The sequence below is a fragment of the Mesoplodon mirus genome (genome assembly GCF_964341445.2).
Source record: "Mesoplodon mirus genome assembly, chromosome: 1".
Classification (NCBI taxonomy): Eukaryota; Metazoa; Chordata; class Mammalia; order Artiodactyla; family Ziphiidae; genus Mesoplodon; species Mesoplodon mirus.
The window spans coordinates 70,651,795-70,669,778 of NC_138976.1; the positions used below are offsets into that span (position 1 = coordinate 70,651,795).

The 17,984-nt window shown below is 37.5% G+C and overlaps 1 protein-coding gene across 3 annotated transcripts in view; it reads left to right on the plus strand.

The window, feature by feature from the left end:
- Positions 1-249: 249 nt before the first annotated feature.
- The window catches only part of BRD10 (bromodomain containing 10), a 112,781-nt gene continuing 95,046 nt past the window's right edge, over positions 250-17,984 (plus strand). For all 3 annotated transcript variants that reach the window (XM_082618064.1, XM_082618065.1, XM_082618066.1), the window contains exon 1: positions 250-964. In XM_082618064.1, coding sequence (XP_082474190.1) covers positions 375-964 — 590 coding nt within the window. In that variant the 5' untranslated portion in view covers positions 250-374. The remainder of the gene's footprint in view (positions 965-17,984) is intronic.

A 17,984-nucleotide genomic window follows, 5' to 3' on the forward strand; every position in this document is an offset into this window, starting at 1 on the left:
GGGAGGGGGTGGGGCGCCGAGGCCGCGGAGGCCAAGCCGGGCCTGGCGGGTGAAGAGTAGTCGGGCGGGGCGCGGAGGGGTGAGGCAGGCGAGGGCCGCGCGCGCGCCGCCGCCGCCGGGGGGAGGGGAGAGGAGGGCACCTAGGCTCTCCTCTTCTCTCCCCCCTCCTCCGCGCGCCATGTAACCCCGCCCCGCCGGCGGCGAGCTCGAGACCCCCGCGCGCACCGAGCCGAGCCGGCGGCTGAGGAGAGCGAGGCCCAATGCGGCTGGGGCTGCGCGGCGCAGCCGAGCCCTGAGGAAGCGGCCCGCGCTCACGCGTGCCCCGGCGCCTCGAGCGTCCGCTCCACACCGCCCAAGCTGGGCCTGCCGGGGGCATGAGCGTGCCCGGGACGCCGGGGGAGATGGAGCCGGCCGGGGAGGAGGAGCGGCCGCCACCGGCGGCCGAGGAAGAGGACGACGACGAGTTGGTGGCAGCGGCGGCCCCGGCCTCAGGGCCGGCCCGAGGAAGGAGTGCCTCTTCGAGGGAGGACGCGGACGACCAGGAGGAGGAGGAGGCGATGGTGGTCGGGGGCGGTGGCTGCAAGGAGCAGGAGCTGACCTACGAGCTGCAGCAGGGTTACCGCATCCTGGGCGAGTTTCTGCAGGAGAAGCACCGAGGCCTCACCTCCCCCTTCCTGCAGCCCTTGGGGGGCGTTGCCACTGGGGAGGAGGAGGCGGCCGAGGGGCCGCGCAGCGGGGGCCGGGGCAGTCGCGCCCTCCGGCAGCAGCCCGGGAAGGGCATGTGTCTGCTGAAGATGGAGGAGAAGTTCGCCAGCGGCCAATACGGGGGCATCACCGAGTTCGTGGCGGACTTCAGGTTGATGCTGGAGACGTGCTACCGCCTTCATGGAGTGGACCACTGGATCTCCAAACAGGGCCAGAAGCTGGAGATGATGCTGGAGCAGAAGTTGGCGCTTCTGTCTCGGTGAGTGAGCCCCGTCCCTGGCGGGACTGACGGACTGACACAAACACACCCTCGCACGTGTCCGAGGATGGGTTGGGCCAGGGGCCGGGGGGCGTCGCTGATAGGTGCTGAGTCGGTGCTGGAGAACCCCGGGAGGAGGAGCAGCGCTGGGCGGGGGCCCGCAGGGGTGTGGTGGGTGTGGGCTGAAAGAACCCGACGCCCAGACTTGAAGAAGCTGAGACGGAAGCCGAGTCCCGAGTGCCGAAAAGCAGGTAAAGTTTTTAGAAGTAAAGTGAAATGGTGCCCATAGGAAGAATTACAGGAGTAGGGAGAGGAAAAGTTTAAGTGGGATGGAAGTTGGACCTGCAACTTTTAGACAGTTTTGGCAAGAAAATTTTAAACGTTTTTGGAATGAAATACCGTTAGAAAGTTAATTCTGGCTCATGTAAAAAGGTGGTTTCAAACTGTTAAAATAATTTTACTGCTCAAGTCGGCCATCGGAGATTTTATAGCGTGTAATTAAATGGTTAACAATTATTGTGGCGTACTCCTGGTCTTTTCTCTCAGCTTCATCTGAGCTGACTGAATTTTTGCATCAACACAAAATTTTTAATACGTTTAGGTATTGGTATCTATTCTACCAGAAGTCACAGGCAGTTCAGATGGCACGATGCTCTTGGTATACTCCACCCATATGTCCAGAGTCAATTATTTTTCTTTCGTAAGAGGAAATAATATAACACAGGAGGCTACTAAAATACACGTATTAATTTATAATTCTGTAATTGATAATGAGCCAAATTAATTTCTCTATCGGAAATTCTTCAGGAATAGAAAAATAATTGAATGTTGTTGGAAATCGTGGTTGAAGTGAACCAGTTGTTTGACGCTTTACTAGTGGAAGTGAACTTGAACAAGTCACTTTACCTTTTTTGCCTCAGTTTCTTCATCCGTAAAATGGGCATAATGACAGTACCTAATTAATGGGTTGCTGTAGAATTAAATGCATTAATAAATGTAAAGTCGAAAGTGCCAGTCCCGTATAGTTAGCCCAAGATAAGTTTTAATCATTATAATGCTAGTAGTGGTAGCTGAATAAAATGAATATTCTCATATCTGAAACTGGAAAGTGTTCTAGTGCTTTCATCTAATAGCTCCTGAAAAGTTGTGTTAATTTTTTGGTCCTTGATTTTAGCTGTAACTTTAAAATAATCTAATCTGTCACTGGCTTCCCATATGCTGTTTTCGAGACTATCAGTGACTTCTTTCACTGAAAACAATGGTTAACATAGCGCTTGACTCATTAGGGCAGCTGTATTTAAACTAAGGAGCCTCTTCTTGAGTCCATTCATAATGTAGGATTATTTGGTAATAGAATAATTCCTAAGTTTGTCTTGTATATTACTTTTAATATTTTATTTCGCGACATTATATTTGTGTAGTGTGTTCGTTACCCTTGTCTCCACGGTGTTTTGTAGTTATGACTCACATAAGAAACAGTCCTTTCACACGTCATTATTTTTAAGTAGTAAAATATCTTCCAAATTGATGTCACAAGATTTTAGACCTGGAAGAAACCATAGAGTTCTAGTCCAAGCATCTAGTTTTACAGATTGGAAACGGGTATTTAGAATGAGGCTGGAGAATGGCTGCATCAAAGTGCTAAGAAGTTGCTTATAGGTTTGAATAAATTACAGGTGTTTTCAGAAGCATTTTGTATATAGTGTTTCTTAAGCCCTGCAAAAGAGCAGGGAGACTGTTTCTCTTTACATAAAGGTAAATTTCTGAATGCTTTGAATCATTCCTAGTGACTAATGTTCAGAATACTGTATTCCCATATGATCTAATAGAATCCATACTTAGAACTTAAACTTAAAACATTCTTTTGTTTATAAACATAATAATGTATTTCTGATGTTCTTAGTCCAAGAGAGAGAAAATTCTTGCAGTTTAGTAGCAAAAAGTAATGTGATGGTCTCAAAGAGATAATTAAAATTTTGACTTCCTCAATTTTTTTGTATTTGATGTATACAAACATTTTGTAAATAATAGATTTGACAAACCACACTTGTAGATACTAGGAAATCATTTCTTTTTCTGTACTAGCCTGCAATCTGAGTCATTACTAAATAAATGCTTTGAGTGGGCACAACTTTCAGAAACCCATAGGTTATAACAGTTTTGTATGCAATTAGTAAATATAGATGCTCCAGAACAATATTCTATAGACTGGTCACATGAGTATGATTTTCAGCAAATAGGTGACTCAGATACCTTATTTATAAATAAGTGGTATATGGTATTTTAGTAATAAAAAACAATCACTTAGATATTATCATTTGTTCTCTTTTGTCTTCTAGTATATGTTTGTAAGATATTGAATTAACCCTTATTTTGAAATTTACTGTAAGGAGAATTTTACAGCTGCTCCATACACTACTGAGCCTTTTAGTGAGCAAGAAATCACATACGTTAGATATAGAGGGTGCCGCATTATCATTACAGAGCAACCCAATGGCATTAGTACCTTGGGCGCATTGTATAACTTAAATCTCAGTTTCTTCATCTATGCTATGAGAGTGTTGATTGTACAAATATGTATCTGCCAGAGCTAGACATTCAGAGCCCTGATATCAAAAGAGAAGTTCCCTACTCTTAAGTGGTATATAGTTGAGTAGGGAAACAGATGCTTAAAAAGATGATGATTCTATAATGGAGTTAAAAGGTATAGAGAAGTTTATACTTGAACTGATTCTTAAAAGAAGTTGAAGATTGCTTCTGGATTTTTTTTGGAGGGTTTGAGAGGGGCATTCCAGAATGCTGAACTACGGTAAATGCAAGGCATGGAACAGCATAGTGTTTCTGGGAACTACAGGTACTTCGTCTGGCTACAGTATGGTCTCTCCAGGGTAGTGTCTGCTTTCTAGGAGGTATGCAGGATGGTCAATTGGGGAGAGGGAAGAAAATATCACAACTTTAGTATATTCTATTTTTGTTTTATCCTGTTAAAAATTCTAAATTTTTTGGTCTGCTTTTTGTGGTGTTATAATAGGACTACATGTATATGATCTATAAAAGATTAAAATATTTTTGAAAGCTTTAAGAATATTGCTATGTAGTTTTAAAAGCTTGTAGTTATAGAAGAGGCATTGATGCGCCAGTGACCCCAACAGTGCTGAACTTGAAATTTTAATTTTGGCCATTTAAAATAATATTTTGGTGAAAATAAGCTTGAATATTATATATCCTTGTTAAAATTATAGTTGATTTCTGAATTAAGTTGTTAAAAAGTGGTACATGTAATGGGCTGTTAAAAAAAAAGGCTTTCTTAAAATACAGCTAAAGATTATTTAGTTTTGTAATTGCTTTTTAGTTGGGCATGAGAGTACAAAAGCATCATCATGAAACCTCAAAAATTTAAAAATAGAGATTTCCAAGTACAAGTAGTAATTGAAGTACAAATGGATTTTGTACACTGATTTTAATCTCCTCCTCAGTTAAATTTGAAATTTGTTGACATGTTTATTCTCAATTAAGATCAAAATCTAGAAAGTAATTGGGAATTTTAACAAGATGCTTCTTATTCCCTAGTAGTCCAACTCCCCCATCCCCACTGGATTCTGTAATTCTGTCTTTTTAATGTAAATCTAAAAATTGGCGCCCTTTGGTAATAGAATCTGGATTTGCTTCTTGTTCAGAACTACAGAATGTTAGAGCTTGATACTCCATGTAGTTCTATTTATTATAGTTGCCATTCTTCAAAAAAAAAGTGCTATTTAAGAAGGTTCAGAAAATGTTTAAGTGCAGTGATGAAAGGATGAAGGATTTCAACTAACAAGACATTTATTGAGCACCTGCTTTGTCCTATGACTTAAGGGACAATTCCTGGCCCAAGAAGTTTGTAAAAGGGTACATACACAGTTATGGTAAAATGTAAAATGTGTTAAAACTGATTTTCAAACTTGTTCCATTGTCAGAACACCTGGAAGTCATGGGACTGCTTGCAGAATATCCTGAAATATTGATATATTTAGTTGTATGATTTTTTGCTAGGGGATACAAAAGGCTTAAAACAAATTATGGAAGGAAACCGTTAATTGACGAGATTCTATCTAGTACCTAAGGTTTTTCTCCCTACAAACAGGGAGAACATAATCACTTTTGGATTTTTTATGGTATATCTTGGTTTCAATGCAGTCAAAAATCTGTGTCTAACTTGGCCCTCCGTAGGCTGTCTGTATACTTGTTTCCTCCCTATCTGGGGTTCTGCATCCGCGGATTCAATCAGCTGAGGATCCTGTAGTGCTATAGTATTTACTATTGAAAAAGATCTGCGTATAAGTGGACTCACGCAGTTAAAACCCCTGTTGTTCAAGGATCAGCTGTATATTCTAAGCGTGCATGCTCTGAGGACTACTGTGATAAGCTTTATTATAGAGTGTTAGGAGAGTGCAGAGGAGGGATCAACTGCTCTGGGGAGTTGGGGAAGTTGGCATCGAAAAATACTTTATTAGATTTTATTCTAGAGGTCATAATTTTGGAAGGTGAGTAGACTATTGATAGGTGATGTTGAGGAGTTCATTAAACAATTATTTGACCTATGCTATGATAAGTAGTATGTAAAGCCCTGTAGTTACAATGATAGACATGACTTTATCCCTTACTTCAAGGTGGTAGGTAAACAATTACATGTATGGAAGCAGGAGAGTACAGCGTATTCCAGAGGAATAGTTTATACCCAGTGGTTGGTTAGAGTGTAGGATGATGAGGTACTGTCATGGCAGATAAGTCTAGAAAGGTAAGCTGGGACTAATTATGGAGGACCTTGTTTGCTTGCTAAGGAATTTAGAATGTAGACAGTGTAGATTCATCACGGGTTTTAGCTAAGGGAGTGACATGATTTTACTAGTATTTTGAGGTTTGAAGGCTGAAATGGAAGGAGAGAGAATGGAGAAAGGAAACCAATTAGAAGGCTCTGGAGTTAATACCATCAAGATATAATAAGCAGTAAAAACAAATAATAAATAAGGATACAAGAGAAGTAAATTCAGCAAGTGGAAGTGGTATAATGGCAAGCTATTGGATGTGGGTGTGATGGAGAGGATGAGGGCCAAAATAAATTTGAGCCCAGGTGATGGTGATGCCGAGGGAATGTGAGAGGAGCATGCATTTGAAGATGTGCTGCTCAGAATTATTAGAAGGCGGAATATGGAGCTCAGCAGAGTGACTAGGGCTAGATTAGAGGTGTTTAATGAGGAATTAACCTGCAGAAGGATGATGGTTGAAGAAATGGGAGGGAATGAGATTGCCCAGGACAGAGTCTAGTAAAAAAAACAAGGGGACCAAAGGCAGAACTTTGTGTAAGGATTGACTATCTTAAATTTGGAAAGATTAGAAAAATATGATTGAAGTGTGTATAATGTGTATTAAAAGCTGAAATACTTAATTGAGAAGAGGCAGTTAAAGAAGCTGAAAAGAGTTTATTCTGGAATAAATAAAAGGTGTTAGTTGGAATATAGTAAACTTACAGACTTTAGTATTTTAGGAGATTTTGTTCCATTTGAAAATAATAATTTGGAAATGATTTAGATCTAATACAGTAAAAATGCCCTAATAGGTTGTAGTGTGTTTTGCCTTAAAGTTCGTTTCTCATTGTATTTGTGCCCTTGTATTTATTTTTATTTCTAAGAAAAAAATAAGAGCAGAGAAAAGAAATCATGTTTTTGGAGAGAAGATTAGGTCCTTTTCATATTTGTGTTTTAGTTTTCAAATCATCTCTAGGCTCTCTCCACAGGATTAGAGAACAAATAATAGCTGTTTTCATTTCCAAGGAACTTCCATAATAATATGAATCTTTAAAATATATATTAAATTACTTGAAGTAGTTGTTCCTTTTTTTTTTTTTTAATGAGAAACACTAATAAACCCCAGTGGTAGTATTATATATAACCAAGCCCTTTGTTATATCATCTTCCACCTGGGACCCGTGAATGTTTCAAAATTAATCGTGCTTAAAAGTCAGGATATTAAGCATATACACTTTGCGAAAAGACTTAGGAAGACCAATGAAGTGTTAATAGTGGTTATTGCTAAGTAGAAAGATCCTGGGTATTTTTCATTTTCTTCTTTTAATTTTCTGTGTGTCCTAGATTTTCTATAATAAGCATATTACTTTTGTAGTTAATAAAAGATTTTATTTAAAGGCAATTAGTATTTACAACTTTGAATAAGAATTGGGTTAAAAATATGTATCATCAAAGTTTTAAGGCAGTACAGTCATGTTAAATGTTGTAACTGGGTGGTACAGCTGTGGATGATTAATTTTCCCTTCCACCTTCTACTTTTTTTCTACAATGACTATGTGTTACTGTTGTTATTATTATTTTTTTTTTTGCAGTACGCGGGCCTCTCACTGTTGTGGCCTCTCCCATTGTGGAGCACAGGCTCCGGATGCGCAGGCTCAGCGGCCATGGCTCACGGGCCCAGCCGCTCCACGGCATGTGGGATCTTCCCAGACCGGGGCACGAACCCGTGTCCCCTGCATCGGCAGGCGGACTCTCAACCACTGCGCCACCAGGGAAGCCCGCTGTTGTTATTTTTTATAATACCATTCAAAACTTAAAATCTACAGATTCTGCAAGTGCAGTTTTAAAGGCTTGGAATAGCTTGTGCTAAGAACTCACCCCAAACTTTCATATTTAAAGCTTTTGAGTAGAGCCATCTGAATGTACCTTCAGACAAAAATAACTCTCTGATAGCTTCTTTTATATCTCCTCAAATGTTAGTACATCTGGGGATTTAGACCTTTTCATTTGTCTAGGCATCCCTCTAAAAGATAAAAAAAAAAAAAAAAAGATGAGAATACAGATTGAGATAAACCAGTTTAAGGTAAAACTATTTACCTCTTGCTATACTTTGTAAGTACTACTTTACTAATGTTGCTCTTCAGTGGGAGTTTAAGCCTTCTAAATTAGAATCAGTGAAAAAACATTGCCAAGATATAATGCAGAAAGTGTTTGAGTTGCTATTTAGCAGACGAAGTGTTTTTTGGATCTTCTCTTTCCAAGAGATAGCCCCCTTTCTCTTTCAGATACATCTCATCTGCTAGATACCATTTCTTCAAATGGTAACATCCCAGTTTATAATAACTACAGTTTGGGTTTGCAAAAGCTTTAAAGGTAAACAGTTTTGTTTCAATTTTACAATCTATACTAGCCTAGTACATTGACTTTTATGATAATGGTGTACATTCTCAGCTTTTTGAGGTTGAGATCAGAAAGAAAATCTCTCTTAGAAAATGTGCATGCAGGTAGAATACTGGATTTTCCCTGTGGCATTTCGTGCTTTATGTTTTTAAACTGCTTTTCAATTTCGATGGTAGATTGCCTAACAAATACAGTAAAGGATACCAAGATTCTGCTAAATATACAATTCCTAGTGAATTCAGGGTCTATTCTCATGTTTGTTCTAAAAATAAGAACAAATCCATTTCATTTTGTGCTGAGAAGAGAAATCATCTCAAAAACTTATTACATAGAAACGTTTTCCCTTAGAAGTAGTTATAAATATAGATTGTTTCCATGTTAGCCCACAAGCCCAATTTTTAACATCCAAATTACTAAAATTGGAAGATAAAAATATTAGAATATAAACAGTAAACAAAATTGAAAACATTTTTTCTTTTTAATTTATTTTTTTGGCTGCGTTGGGTCTTTGTAGCTGTGCGCAGGCTTTCTCTGGTAGGGGCGAGTGGGGGCTACTCTTTGTTGTGGGGCATGCAGGCTTCAGTAGTTGTGGCACGCGGGCTCAGTAGTTGTGGCTTGCGGGCTCTAGAGCGCAGGCTCAGTAGTTGTGGTGCACGGGCTTAGTTTCTCTGCAGCATGTGGGATCTTCCCGGGCCAGGGCTTGAACCCGTGTCCCCTGCATTGGCAGGCAGATTCTTAACCACTGTGCCACCGGGAAGCCCCTGAAAACATTTTATGTCTCTCTTGAATACTGTGCTTGAGGAAAAGCAGGTTTAAATTTGGCCTTCTTCCCACAGATAAACTAGTTTCTTGGTTCCCTCCTTTCTTCTGTTGTTGCTGCCTTATCTGCAAGGCTTTCCCTCTGTCTTAACCTTCTTTGTTTTCTTTCATAGCATTTATTGCAACCTCACATATAATATGATTTAATTATATATCTTTTTCTTCTCTTTTACTAGAATATAAAATCTATGAGGGCAGGGACTTTTTCTGCTTGGCTTGTTGCTGTTTGACTTCTATACATGTTGATTTAGAATTAAGTGGTTATAAGGTCTACAGGTCATTTTCAAAGGTGTCTGGGGCTTGTCTCTCAAAAGGTGTTTCCCAGATCACCAGCGTAAGAATTGTGTTAAAGGCAGATTCCTTGGTCCCAGAATAGCATATTTAAATCTGTTAACTCAGAATCTCAGAGTGGGGATTAGGAAGCTACTTTTAATAAACTCCATAAATGATTTTTATGTACAGTAAAGTTCTAGGAGTGATACTTCAGGATATAGTAACACTGTTTCATGATTGATTTCCCATCAGAATTAAAATTTTTTCCCTCATTGAAGTATTTTTTTTATCACTGCTTTTATACTTGTCAACCTTTATTAGAATTGTATTTTGGGTTATAGAATGAAGAGAAGGTAGTAGAGAATTTAAGAAGCAGATTCATATATTCATGTCTTCGTGTGGAATACAGCTTGAAGAAGTAAGTGGTAACAAGTGAGGGATAGTGTTGGGGGAGGGGTGAGGAGGTATGCTACTAAAGAATGGAAAGACCTTGGAAGTCATGTGGTTGTCATAGACTATTACACAGAGCAATCTCTATTTTAATTTAGAATTATGTTGAAGTATTCTATGAGTAATCTCTGTTACATAGGGCTAATGTGTTAAATAGTACCAAAATTTTAAAAAGCCTTAAGTTAAAGACCTAAGACTCTATTTCTGTCGCTTTTATTCATTTAAACCTATTTGTATGATCTTACATCATATATCAGCTGTGGATAATAATGCTATTCTTTGTGTTTCTCATTTGATTTTGGGGAGCAATGAAAGGAGATGCAAGGTTAGCTCTCATAGCATTACTCTGCACTATATCAGGCAGAGTAATGTACTGATTGACCTCATAGTCTTTTGGTTGATTTTTAAATTTTGTGTTTCTCTTTTATAGTTCAGTATGAATTGAAACCTTTATAAAGTTTAAAGTCTTTAATTAGAGTTCTAAAACATCCCCTACTCCATACACTATGCCAAAGTGTGTGTGGGAGTATGCGCAGGTGCCTACATTTTAGTTCTTCTAGGGAGAGGGTGCAGAACTTTATTAGGTCAGCAGAGGAGCACAGAGCCAAAAAAGGCTTAAGAACCATAGTTTTAAACCACAGAATTAACAAACATCCAATAAATTATGATGATGTTTGGTTAGAGAAAATTCCAATCAATTGAAGGAAAAATTAGGCCTTTAACAGAAATAACAGAATTTGAATAGTACCTGAAGATAAATATTCTTATGTTATGCCTGTGTTTATTCTATTAGGTGTTCAAAGAGACTTAACTCTATTAAGTAATAGTTTTGCTCTGCATTAAATTAAGAGGAAAAATGTCCTGGAAATAGCCCCCTTGTTATTCTAGAACTCTGAAAGAATTAATATATGGCTTACTGTACTGAAGATGTCTTAACTTTGTGAGTAAAGTGAGTTTAATTCTGGTTTTGCCAGTGACACTTGTGTTGAACTAGACATTGGCTTTCTCTAGAATTTCATTTACAGTCATTGGCCGTTAACTTCATCAAATTCAGAGCAATTTCAAAACATCTGGAGTGCCTTCTTGTCTACTTGTCTGTTTCTTTTTTCTGTGTCTAATGAAATCCTAATTATTTTCTGAGGCTCAGCTTAGATTTTATTTCCTCTATGAAGCCTGATACAGAATTAATTGCCTTTTTCACTGTATTCTGTGATTCATTGTTTTGCATTTGGTTATAACACTTAAAAAATTTATGGTAGTGATGTATCTGTCTGTATTATGATGTTAGTTGTTTGGTAATTCTTGAACTAATGAAATAAATGAGCTAATAAAAATCAAATAAATATTCAGTTATATCAAGTCAGAATTGCTGCTTGTTTTTAAAAGACTCAGCAGTCATCTCCTCAGGAAAACTTTGCACATTTCATCCCCCCTCTTCTTTTCAGCTTGGGTTAGTTATATTCCTCTGTTCTTAACCCACTTTTTGTATTCGTATGATTTGTATTGAAGTTTTTGAATACCATGATATTGAAGTTATCTGTTTGCCTCACCAAAGTTTAAGATTTTCTTATGCATTTCTGTATTTCTAGAAATTAGCTCTTCAAGTGCAGAGAAACTCAGTATGTATTAATTGGGTTGAATTCAGGTACCATATCCTCTCTTAAGGGATGGGTACGGTATTTAAAAGCATAATAGAAGGTAGTGTATGGTTAATGTAGTAAGACAGGTACTGTTCCTTATATTCAACATATATTTACAGTGCTTATTATTTGATAGGCAGTGTAGAGGGATTCAAGATGAAAACGGAAAGACAGGAGTTGATAAACTAAGTTGATGTAGAGGTCATTCCAGGCAACAAAAATAGCATATTCAAAAGTGCAAAGGCAAAAAAGTCACTGTATATAGCTAGGGAATGGTCAGTAGTTTAGTTTGGCTAGAGTGCTAGTTATATATAGAAAAGTAATGACAGCTGTGACTGGAAGGGCCAGCTTATGGAGCCAGATCATAGAGGGCCTAATATGCTGTGCTAATAAAGAATATGATATTCCATATTAGTGAGTTATTAAATTTCAAGCTTTCAAGCTAGAGAGTTACAAGGGACACATAGATGAGATGAATTAGAAGAGAAAACTAACGTCAATTTGATTTTTCCCATCCCTTAATTTTCACCTTTCTTAATTTTAATTTTTGATTTTTCTTCCCTTAGCAGATTATATAGAAATGTATCTGAAAAGATATATTTTTTAAATTAGTCTTCCATTTTATACACATCAGTGTATACCTGTCAATCCCAATCTCCCAATTCATCACACCCCCACCCCCTGCCACTTTCCCCCCTTGGTGTCAATACGATTGTTCTCTACTTCTGTGTCTCAATTTCTGCCCTGCAAACCGGTTCATCTGTACCATTTTTCTAGGTTCCACATATATGCGTTAATATATGATATTTGTTTTTCTCTTTCTGACTTAGTTCACTCTGTATGACAGTCTCTAGGTCCATCCACATCTCTACAAATGACCCAATTTCATTCCTTTTTATGGCTGAATAATATTCCATTGTATATATGTGCCACATCTTCTTTATCCATTCGTCTGTAGATGGGCATTTAGGTTGCTTCCATGACCTGGCTATTGTAAATAGTGCTGCATTGAACACTGGGGTGCATGTGTCTTTTTGAATTACAGTTTTCTCTGGGTATATGCCCAGTAGTGGGATTGCTGGGGCATATGGTAATTCTATTTTTAGTTTTTTAAGGAACCTCCATACTGTTTTCCATAGTGGCTGTATCAACTTACATTCCCACCAACAGTGCAAGAGGGTTCCCTTTTCTCCACACCCTCTCCAGCAGTTGTTGTTTGTAGATTTTCTGATGATGCCCATTCTAACTGGTGTGAGGTGATACCTCACTGTAGTTTTGATTTGCATTTCTCTAATAATTAGTGATGTTGAGCAGCTTTTCATGTGCTTCTTGGCCATCTGTATGTCTTCTTTGGAGAACTGTGTATTTAGGTCTTCTGCCCATTTTTGGATTGGTTTGTTTTTTTAATATTGAGCTGCATGAGTTGTTTATATATTTTGACGATTAATCCTTTGTCCGTTGATTCGTTTGCAAATAATTTCTCCCATTCTGAGGGGTGTCTTTTTGTCTTGTTTATGGTTTCCTATGCCGTGCAAAAGCTTTTCAGTTTCATTAGGTCCCATTTGTTTATTTTTGTTTTTATTTCCATTACTCTAGGAGGTGGATCAAAAAAGATCTTTCTGTGATTTATGTCAAAGAGTGTTCTTCCTATGTTTTCCTCTAAGAGTTTTATAGTGTCCAGTCTTAGATTTAGGTCTCTAATCCATTTTGAGTTTATTTTTGTGTATGGTGTTAGGGAGTGTTCTAATTTCATTCTTTTACATGTAGCTGTCCAGTTTTCCCAGCACCACTTATTGAAGAGACTGTCTTTTCTCCATTGTATATCCTTGCCTCCTTTGTCATAGATTAGTTGACCATAGGTGCGTGGGTTTATCTCTGGGCTTTCTGTCCTGTTCCATTGACCTATATTTCTGTTTTTGTGCCAGTACCATATTGTCTTGATTACTATAGCTTTGTAGTATAGTCTGAAGTCAGGGAGTCTGATTCCTCCAGCTCTGCTTTTTTCCCTCAAGACTGCTTTGGCTATTCGGGGTCTTTTGTGTCTCCATACAAATTTTAAGATTTTTTGTTCTATTTCTGTAAAAAAAAAAAATGCATTGGTAATTTGATAGGGATTACAATGAATCTGTAGATTGCTTTGGGTAGTATAGTCATTTTCACAATATTCATTCTTCCAATCCAAGAACATGGTATATCTCTCCATCTGTTGGTATCATCTTTAATTTCTTTCATCAGCATCTTATAGTTTTCTGCATACAAGTGTTTTGTCTCCCTAGGTAGGTTTATTCCTAGGTATTTTATTCTTTTTGTTGCAGTGGTAAATGGCAGTGTTTCCTTAATTTCTCTTTTATATTTTTCATCATTAGTATATAGGAATGCAAGAGATTTCTGTGCATTAATTTTGTATCCTGCACCTTTACCACATTCATTGATTAGCCCTAGTAGTTTTCTGGTGGCATCTTTAGGATTCTGTATGTATAGTATCATGTCATCTGCAAACAGTGACAGTTCTACTTCTTCTTTTCCAATTTGGATTCCTTTTATTTCCTTTTCTTCTCTGATTGCTGTGGCTGAAACTCTGTTGAATAATAGTAGTGCAAGTGGGCAGCCTTGTGTTGTTCCTGATCTTAGTGGAAATGGTTTCAATTTTTCACCATTGAGGATGATGTTGGTTATGGATTTGTCATATATGGCCTTTATTATGTTGAGGAAAGTTCCCTCTATGCCTACTTTCTGCAGGGTTTTTATCATAAATGGGTGTTGAATTTTGTCGAAAGCTTTCTCTGCATCTATTGAGATGATCATATGGTTTTTCTCCTTCAGTTTGTTAATATGGTGTATCACGTTGATTGACTTGCGTATATTGAAGAATCCTTGCATTCCTGGAATAAACCCCACTTGATCATGGTGTACGGTCCTTTTAATGTGTTATTGGATTCTGTTTGCTAGTATTTTGTTGAGGATTTTTGCATCTATGTTCATCAGTGATATTGGCCTATAGTTTTCTTTCTTTGTGACATCTTTGTCTGGCTTTGGTATCAGGGTGATGGTGGCCTTGTAGAATGAGCTTGGGAGTGTTCCTCCCTCTGCTATATTTTGGAAGAGTTTGAGAAGGATAGGTGTTAGCTCTTCTCTAAATGTTTGAAGCCATCTGGTCCTGGACTTCTGTTTTTTGGAAGATTTTAAAATCACAGTTTCAATTTCATTACTTGTGATTGGTCTATTCATATTTTCTATTTCTTCCTGGTCCAGTCTTGGAAGGTTATACCTTTCTAAGAATTTGTCCATTTCTTCAAGGTTGTCCATTTTTTTGGCATAGAGTTGCTTGTAGTAGTCTCTTAGGATGCTTTGTATTTCTGCAGTGTCTTTGTAACTTCTCCTTTTTCATTTCTAATTTTATTGATTTGAGTCCTCTCCCTCTTTTTCTTGATGAGTCCGGCTAATGGTTTATCAGTTTTGTTTATCTTCTCAAAGAACCAGCTTTTAGTTTTATTGATCTTGAAAAGATATGGTTTTTATTAAGCAAAAATATTAGAATAATGCTAGAAAGAAGAGAAAGACAGTATTTTCTTTTGCCAAATAATTTAGATAATACACTAGGTTTAAATATGTAAATAAATAATTTAAGTTGGACTTAGTTTTGTTTCTTTAATTGGATAATTTCAGTCTTCTCACAGTTCTCAGAGGAAAAAAATTATGTTAAATACAGAATTTTACCAACTTAAGTTACTGTATCTTCCAAGTTATTTTCTACAACTTTGTTCACCAGTAACCAAAAAAATGAATAGGACAAGTATAATTAATAAATTACAAATACATATTGATAATATCAGCTGGTTGTGCTTAATTTGACAGCTTGGTTTTTATAGACCCAAACCTATATTTTTAACAGATAGATACTTATAAGAACATCATCTTAAAATAAATAGCATAACATGCTAAATGAAAGATGGTAGAAACATTTCAATATATTAAATATGACATTATTTCATGGTGATCCACAGAACCATTTATATCCTCCAGTGTATCTGAATCCCTGATTGTGATACAATTGCCAGTACGTTAGTAAGTTCCTCTACTTACTAATTCCATGGTAGGGAATTTGGTTGGTAGTGAAATTGAAATCAAGTCTTTTTTTTTAAGTTTTATGGCAAGTGTGTAAATGATAAGATAACTGAGATCTATTTTTTTTTTTTTCTTTTTGCTGTATGCGGGCCTCTCACTCTTGTGGCCTCTCCCATTGCGGAACACAGGCTCCAAACGCGCATGCTCAGCGACCATGGCGCACGCTCAGTGGCCATGGCTCACGGGCCCAGCAGCTCTGCGACATGTGGGATCTTCCCGGACCGGGGCACGAACCCATGTCCCCTGCATTGGCAGGGGGACTCTCAACCTGCGCCACCAGGGAAGCCCTATTTTAATTTTTTATTAGCAGTTTAAGTCCTTTTTTACTAAGAGTTAACATTTATTCATTTCTTTCTGTATGCTAAATACTCTGCTAAGCATTCTATTTAATACATGCTCTTTGAAGAAGATTTGAAAAAAAATAGAAATATGTCAAAAAATAAAAATCACCTCTCCCATCAGATATCACTTGTTAACCTTCTTTTTCTCATCTGTATACATATGTATCATTTACTCTCACATACACACCCAAATTCAATACAGAATTTGGATATTCCACATATAGTTTACATATTTTGCCATATATTCTGCTTATCACTTACTAGATTTGATTTTACTTGTTCTTTGATTGTTGTGTGTGAATATTGTTACATGTAAAACTATACACGAATGGGTTAACAACAGTAGGACCCTGTAGTGATGGTTTTTTTTTTTGTTTGTTTGACCCTGTAGTTTTTTTCTTTTAAGAAATTTATTTTTTGCCATGTGGATTAGCTATCTAGTACTTTGTTTGGCTACCAACAACAACAAAAAAATGACAAGACTTCTTACAAAAAATTTGCCTAACTCATTAAGAAATAGGTTGAAGCCATCAGTCATGGCATGATGAGTTTGTGAGATTTATAGTTAAGACTATACCTTAAAACTATTTTAAAATGTTTCCAATCACACAAGTTACTTCCTAATGTTTTCGTTACTTTATAACTGTCCTTTTCAACAGTACTTATGATTAAGTTGCCAATTTAGAGCAAGGAGTAGAGGTAGACTGTTTTGGCTGCCTTATTAAATGCCATTGTATGTTACTCTGTTTGAAAGGCTTTATCTGTATTAACTTATTTAATCCCCACAACTCCTGAAGTAATTAATGATTTACATAACCTGTTTTACAAATGAAGAAATGAGACACAGAAAAATTATTTTGCCCAAACTAATTAGTGGCAGAAGCTGGATTTGAATCCAGACTCTTTGGCTCCAGAGCCCAGGTGCTTAATCACAGTGCTTGCTGCTTATGAGCAAGAGTTGAAGGGATTGAGAGAAAGGAGCCTTCTACGTGAAAGAGAGGCTGCGGAGAATAGGATCATTAAAGATTTCAAGGTGGAGGGAGCATTTAAATACTTGTGGTGGTGGGATTGACAGTATGTATTTGAAGTATAAATTATTAAAAATAAGTATGCATATAAAGTGTAACAACTGTGAAAATCTGAAGGAAATAGTGTAACTAATGTATATGGACTTTGGTTAGCAATCCAGTGATTAGTATTTGTCTTATTGGTAGTTTATTAATTTACAAAATAATGTGTCCATCTTAGTGGCAAAAAATTAAACAATACAAGAATTATTACAATAAAAATGTCTCCTCTACATTTTTCTGGTCCCCTAGTAAAATAGGCTACTACTGGGCCTCCCTGGTGGCGCAGTGGTTGAGAGTCCGCCTGCCGATGCAGGGGATACGGGTTCGTGCCCCGGTCTGGGAGGATCCCATATACCGCGGAGCGGCTGGGCCCGTGAGCCATGGCCGCTGGGCCTGCGCATCCGGAGCCTGTGCTCCGCAACGGGAGAGGCCACAACAGTGAGAGGCCCGCATACCGCAAAAAAAAAAAAAAAAAAAAATAGGCTACTACTGTCACTAGTTTCTTGTATTCAACTGGGTGTCTCAGTTTTTTGTTTTTTGACTTTTTTTCTGTTTGTGTGAAGCTTTATCTTTTTTTCTTTTTTTTTAATTGAGGTGTAAGTTGGTTTACAATAGTAGTTTCAGGTATAAAACATACTGATACAAAATTTTTATAGATTATACTTCATTTAAAGCTATTATAAAATATTGGCTATATTTCCTGTGTTGTACAATATATCCTTGTAGCTTATTTATTGTATACATAGTAGTTTGTACCTGTTAATCCCCTGTCCCCACTGGTAAACATTAGTTTGTTTTCTATGTCTGTGAGTCTGTTTTTGTTTTGTTATATTCATTCATTTGTTTTATTTTTTAGATTTCACATATAAGTGATATCATACAGTAATTGTCTTTGTCTGTGTGACTTATTTCACTAAGCATAATACTCTCCATGTCCATCTTTGTTGTTGCAGATGATGAAATTTCATTCTTTTTTATGGCTGAGTAGTATTCTGTTGTATATATATGTACACCATATCTTTTTTATCCACTCATCTGTTGATGGACACTTAGGTTGCTTCCATATTTTGGCGATTGTAAATAATGCTGCTATGAACATTGGGATGCATGTATCTTTC